This window comes from Carassius carassius, chromosome 30, assembly GCF_963082965.1.
Source record: "Carassius carassius chromosome 30, fCarCar2.1, whole genome shotgun sequence".
NCBI classification, from domain to species: Eukaryota; Metazoa; Chordata; class Actinopteri; order Cypriniformes; family Cyprinidae; genus Carassius; species Carassius carassius.
In genome coordinates, this window is record NC_081784.1 from 14075385 (window position 1) to 14081771 (window position 6387).

Below are 6387 nucleotides of genomic sequence, written 5' to 3' on the forward strand. Positions count from 1 at the left end.
AGGTTATACCACCATGGGACTCACATTAATCGTTTTTCCTGGCATAAGAAAAACACAAAAAAAAAAAAACATCTACACATTACATACCATTTTAAAGAAAATAAGTGGGTTAATCTTTAAAGTAGAATTTTAAAAGTGGCGATAATTGTAGTGAGTTTAGTTAACCATAGGTTTTAACGATTTGTAAAACATCCAGACGGCAGATTGGCTTTTATTTTGAAATTATTCGGTTCATAGCGGAAGTAACATGCGTTTTTGTGGCGTTCTGTTCCTACATTTATTATGCTCGGGTTTCTTTTGAACAGTGGTAACCGATAGCCGCATACAGTCACAACTACCGAGGTAAGTGTCGCACATTTCCGTGTTTATTTAGTTATGTTTTTTAAACAAATTCAACCTCGACGTATTCTTCCACAAATTATATTGGAAACGTTTAAATGTTCTTGTGTGTAACGTTACAGCAACATTTTGCCATAGATCAGACGGCCAGATGTTTCCCTGTGCGCGTTAACTTAATTAGTATTATTCAGAGTCTTAGGTCCTTGTTTATAATAAGGCGCAAGCATGTAACGTATGAGGAAGAATAGCGTTATACATATTTGTACATGTGCATAAAATTCATACAGTGTATGGGGTAACGTTAATATGTAACGTACAGTCAGTCGGCAAAATAAACAGCGTGATCTGATCAGGAGTTCGACCCCGCTTAAAACTTGGCTACTTGCCAAATTAATAAATACTTGTGTATGAAATATTGATCATTAATTTTTTGTTTAAAACCTTAGTTATCTTTAACGTCTTATTTTTAGATTATTCATTCTAATTTTCGATCCGAATTATTGTAGTTACGTAGACGTGACGTCAGCCTAGCAAACTTTTTACAATGTTATTTCAATCTATCTATCTATCTATCTATCTATCTATCTCTCTCTATATATATATATATATATATATCATCATAAATGGATAACACATGATAAATTATACATTATTAATATGAATATATCACAATTTGTTTTACTAACTGTTCTAAAGTTAAACAGCAATGCACCACTGCCCGTTAAATTATTTAATATATTTTTTTATAATTTTTTCTGGTCTACATTTTTTTTTTTGTTTAGTCTAAATATGCTGATGAGGAAAATAAATGATCAATTATTATAATCTCTTTTTAGATGAATTATTTCTCTTAATAGAGGAATATTGAGCAAGCAGGATGACAGGTTGTTATTCACACATCTCTGAGGAATCTGAGCTTGTTCAGTGTGCTGTAGTGTGAGAGGAGCATGATTACAAGAGAAATGTGACACTACCGCGCTCCCTCCGCTTCACTTGGGAATGGATTAATGTGAAAGACTTCATCCTTCTTAAAGGTTACATCTTGTCAGGGGGAGAATGCACAACGGTGACTGCCGGTAAAGGGCACCCTGCCTCTCAGATATGCCCAGGCGGGGGCTTCCTCTGCAGGGACAGGCGCGCTGGCTTCTTCTGGGGATATTTTTGCTCTTGGTACTGCTGATGTTTGCTTACCTGCTGGAGTGCACCCCGCCTGCGGATGTAAGCCAGGTGCTGCCAGGCCTGGGAGGAGATCCGTATGGAAAGGAGTATTACCAGGCCCTCCTGCAGGAGCAGGAAGAGCGGCATCTCAGTCGAGCGGCCAGCCTCAAGAGACAGATCGCACAGCTCAAACAAGAACTCCAAGAGATGGGCAAGAAACTTAGAGTGCTTCAAGAAAAAAAGGAGGGTCCCGGACCGCAGAGCTTGATCGATGGCAGAGATCAAGAGCCTGGTGACCTCTTGGAGTACTTGCACTCACAAATCGACAAGGCAGAGGTGAACACAGGAGCGAGGCTGCCGAGCGAGTATGCACTGGTGCCCTTCGAGAGCTTCTCCACCACAAAAGTGTACCAGCTGGAAATGGGCCTGACACGCCATCCTGAGGAGAAGCCTGTGCGGAAAGACCGGAGGGATGACCTGGTGGAGGTGATAGAAGCAGGTTTGGATATTATAAATAACCCAGAGGAAGATGATGGACAGGAGGACAACATCCCCATGCAGAGGCAGACGTTCACTGAAAGCCATTTTTTTGAAGGTAAAAGCTGTTTTAAAGGAAGTATGCACTACTTTATGTGCTTAACGCACCATGTGGTTAGGGATTTGTGTGTACTTAACAGCACTTGTTGTATTTGAGAATAATAAAGGTGGTGTGAACTTTGCACGGCACAAAATATTCAGTAACTCGAGCTGCTCTTGTGTGCTTGCTATGCTTGGCAGGACTCTACAGAACCGAGAGGGACAAAGGCACACTGTATGAGCTCTACTTCGCTAAAGAGAATTCTCATGAGTACCGTCACGTCACCCTCTTTCGTCCGTTCGGGCCCCTCATGAAAGTGAGGAGCACATCTGTAGACACCGCCAGCACCATCATTAACATCATAGTGCCGCTGTCAGGCCGCACTGAAGGCTTTGTTCAGTTCTTGCACAACTTCAGGTGAGGAGGTCACTGTAGAATTTGTAGATATTTTTGGGATTTATTACAATTTTTTTTTTTTTTTTTTTTTTTACATGTTTTTTTCAATTAGCTTTTGCATTGAAAACAAGTTGTATGAGGTTTATGAGTATAACACACTTTTTTCATTACAATAGTCTTCACAAATGAAACCCAAAAACAAATACATTCACCAGAAGTAGAAAGCTAAATGTAGCCTATAAACCAACTACACCACACTGGCATGACTTTAGCCTCTCCAGCATTAAGATTCTGACAACTCTTTCATTCTTTATTTAAAACAATTTTCCCTGAAAGTTTGAGTTAGAATAGTTTGCAGGAATGCGATGATGAGGCTGTAAAAGCTAGTGAGTAGATGAGTTTACCTGTTCAGCCCCAACAACCTCTGTAGTCCCATTTAGCCATTTCAAAAAGGATTCTAACTGTTGTATTTTATGCCATAGAATAAAATGTGGAGATATATTGAGCTTGTGTTAACCACAGATTATATTTGAGGCATTTAACCAAAAACCATTTCAGAAAAACCCATTGACTTTAGGAAACTGGAACTGGAGGTTCTGAAAAAAAAAAAAAAACAATCTGCAGCTGTCAGTTAATGAAATTTGGATAAAATTTCACCGCAAAAAGATCCATTATCAAAAGTTTAGTGAAGCACAGATTACACAGAACTTACTTTCAAATCGAGCAGTGACAAATTGCAACTTCTATAAGGGGAATTTTTTTATTTTTACACATGCATAACTCCCAATTGTGCAGATTCATATTGACATTTCAAACAAAGAAATGTGACCGAGCATGTAAGAGAGATTCTGGGAATGCGTTTCAGTGTGTTTTTGTGTGCTGCAGATAATATGGTTGAACTTCTAAAGTTGTGTTGGTAGCAGCAACACAGAGCCAGATGTTACAGTTTTATAAGGGAATGTTTCCCAGTGTGGTTTTCCCTTTGGAAGTTTTGGAAATGTTGTGATGAGAGAATGTTTTCTGTGGGCAGGGAGGTTTGTATACAGCAGGACAAGCGGGTGCATCTCACAGTGGTGTATTTTGGGCAGACAGGCTTGCAGGAGGTAAAGGCGTCTCTGAGGAAAATGTCCAGGTTTGAGCTTTGCAAATATTAATATTTTATGTGCACAGTGGGCTAGCTGGAATGTTCTTTATTAGAATGGTAATTTTCTAATATATACCGTAATCATAATCTATTCATGATCTCCAGTGAGGTAAACTTCAGTAAATACACTCTGATCCCTGTGGATGAGGAGTTTTCGCGTGGCCGTGGTCTGGACATTGGAGCTCACGCGTGGGAGCAGGGCGAGGATGTGTTGATGTTCTTCTGTGATGTTGACATCTACTTCACACTGGACTTTCTTAGCACCTGTCGTCTCAATACAGCTCCAGGTCTGTCATCTCAACTAGCATTTATATCTGAAAATTCATGGATCCATTACTAGATAAAACATCCGTATTTCTTCCATTTTGCACTGTTGTTTAATTGCACTAAAGGATTTCGTTTTCTAACTAAGCAGTAATAATATTAGTAATAATAGGATTTGTTGTCATGGGCAATTGTCATGTCTCGATATTTTTTTATACACTAAAAGGTTTATAATAAAAATACAGAGTTCCATGTTATTTCATAATAAAAGTGTTTTGTTTTTTTCTCCCTCCCTGGAAGGCAAACGAGTTTTCTATCCGGTGGTTTTCAGTTTGTACAATCCAGCTATAGTTTATGGAAATCTTGAGTTTCCGCCCCCCATTGAGAATCTGCTGGTATGTACATCAAGATTTTTCTATGAAAATACATCTTTGTAGAGTGTATGGCTTTCTATTGATATAAAGGTGAATAATGCAATTGTATGTTGTTTACAGATTCATAAGAAAGATGCCGGATTCTGGAGGGATTTTGGATTTGGCATGACTTGTCAGTATCGCTCTGACTTCCTCAACATTGGTAAGTCTGTATTTTAATGTGGAAAAAGTTTAAATTTATATCAATATACATTTTTTATCATTTCAAATATGTCCGTAATTTGAATTTGTTACTCTTTTTGTTGTAAGTAAAAAGAAATAATCAATCAATACAAACATTTATTCCAGCTTTATTTAAAATCACTGGGTCAGATACATCAAATTACAATAAAATATATTTTGCTTGCTGTTTTGAATAAATACACTCACATTTCCTCTTTTCTAGGAGGATTTGATCTGGGAGTGAAAGGCTGGGGTGTAGAAGATGTGCACTTGTACAGGAAGTATCTACGGAGTGATCGGATTGTGATCCGCACGCCTGTATCAGGCCTCTTCCACCTATGGCATGAGAAGATGTGTGCAGATGAACTGACCCCAGAACAGTACCGTATGTGCATCCAGTCCAAGGCCATGAATGAGGCGTCACACTCTCACCTGGGCATGCTGGTGTTCAGGGAGGAGATCGAGACTCACCTTCGAAAGCAGGCCTACAAAACCCAGAGCAGACCAGCAGAATGAATTGGCTACAGAAACAGCAATACAGAGCACAACTTTGTTGACACAATGAAGAAATAGATCAAATGGACATTTTTGGTATTATTTCAACAACAAGTCAACTCTAAATAATAACCTATGGATTACAGAAGACCCTAAGACAGCAAAAAAAAAAAAGACTTAAGTGTGGTGAAAGGATGGTACTGATCAGAATTTAATTTACGTTCTGGAATAGTTTGCAAATTTAAATTTAAGGTGTTCTGCACTAGAAGGATTTAATAACTACATGTGAACAATGATCATTAGGGAAATGAGATCCTGAAGATGACCTGAAATGCAGAGAAATTGTTAGGGCCTCGTTCATGAAAAACAGTTTTTGCAAATAATTGGCAGAGCCATACTTTACATTTTTATATTATTTAATTTCTATTGAAAATATATGCACTCTGACAAAAAGGGAGATCAATTGCTTAAAAGGGCAATTATCTACAGATGAATGTGGTTAAATTTGCTGTGCTGGATTTGTACTGATCGCAATGTCTGTGTTGGAACAGTTTTCCGACTTGGAGAAAAGTCTTCCATGTGTTTGAGATAGCATGGATCCGATATGCATTTTGATGCATGTATCAAACTTTTACTTTGCACCATGTGTGAGATCACTGGTCAGTGCCATAGCACTAACAGTCAGGGGTTTATGATAGTGTCATAAATTTCCCAATATATACTGAAGATAACTGTGATGAACTATAAAGCCAGAGCAACACAATAGCTACTAACAGTTCAGTTTATGACTTGTTGGTTGTAGTTTTTACACAGCATAGTGATTTCTTCACAAACTCTAGATAATAAAGGTTTTGTTAATACCATTTGCAATTGCACTCAAACATTCCCAGCTCTATAAGCTACGAAAATGCTATTTTAAACCATTGTGGTGGTACTGAAATCCACTATTATAAATTCTTAATTTAAGACACATGGGATAATACAAGTGTATTCATTTTAATATAGACTACAAGAATAGAAAATAAAATAAAGACAGTCCAAGTTGAAAACAGTTTAAAATTATTTTCTTTTATCTTCAAAGTAATGGGATTTCTGATGACTGAGGTGTTTTAATGAGCATTACATCAATGCACTGGCTGATCTGGGTGTATGTTCATGGTCTTGTAAATTTCCTTGAGGAGAAGCAGAGCTGTATCTTCAGATTCCCTGAGGAAAGAGACAAAAGAATCTGTTTGTAAAACACCATGACAATGCAAGTACATAATGATATTAAGGAACATCACATACCAGTAACACAGATGACTTTGGAGTGCAAACAGGTATTCGTTGAAGCTCTCGATGGGTTTCTCTTGCAGGACGTAGTCGATGCGATTCCCTCCATTCAGCATGCCCACTTTTACTTGTGTCTCTTCCTTCTG

General features: G+C 38.1%; 2 protein-coding genes across 3 annotated transcripts in view; one reads left to right on the plus strand and one right to left on the minus strand.

Moving 5' to 3' along the window:
- Window positions 1–257: 257 nt before the first annotated feature.
- Window positions 258–5119, plus strand: LOC132110680 (chondroitin sulfate N-acetylgalactosaminyltransferase 2-like). Of its 2 annotated transcripts, none has more exons than XM_059517490.1 (8): window positions 258–342; window positions 1176–2092; window positions 2275–2491; window positions 3501–3602; window positions 3720–3901; window positions 4179–4273; window positions 4373–4454; window positions 4698–5119. In XM_059517490.1, the coding sequence occupies exons 2-8, from the start codon at window positions 1441–1443 to the stop codon at window positions 4988–4990; spliced, it is 1623 nt and encodes a 540-aa protein (XP_059373473.1). In that variant the 5' UTR covers window positions 258–342; window positions 1176–1440; the 3' UTR covers window positions 4991–5119. The 2 variants fall into 2 exon arrangements, with proteins under 2 accessions (XP_059373473.1, XP_059373474.1); XM_059517491.1 differs by having other exon boundaries at window positions 1374–2092.
- Window positions 4587–6387, minus strand: part of LOC132110679 (SEC23-interacting protein-like) — a 10265-nt gene continuing 8464 nt past the window's right edge. Inside the window, exons 17-19 of the mRNA XM_059517489.1 lie at window positions 6257–6387; window positions 6093–6175; window positions 4587–4959 (exon numbers count right to left, since the gene is read on the minus strand). The exon at window positions 6257–6387 is cut by the window's right edge and continues 32 nt beyond it. Coding sequence (XP_059373472.1) covers window positions 6094–6175; window positions 6257–6387 — 213 coding nt within the window. The 3' untranslated portion in view covers window positions 4587–4959; window position 6093. The remainder of the gene's footprint in view (window positions 4960–6092; window positions 6176–6256) is intronic.

Coding starts and splice junctions, on each gene's coding strand:
- LOC132110680 (XM_059517490.1), top strand. CDS start 1,441: ATGCCCAGGCGGGGGCTTCCTCTGCAGGGACAGGCGCGCTGGCTTCTT. Junction 3,902..4,178: donor TCGTCTCAATACAGCTCCAG/GTCTGTCATCTC, acceptor CCTCCCTGGAAG/GCAAACGAGTTTTCTATCCG. Junction 4,274..4,372: donor CCCCCATTGAGAATCTGCTG/GTATGTACATCA, acceptor TGTTGTTTACAG/ATTCATAAGAAAGATGCCGG.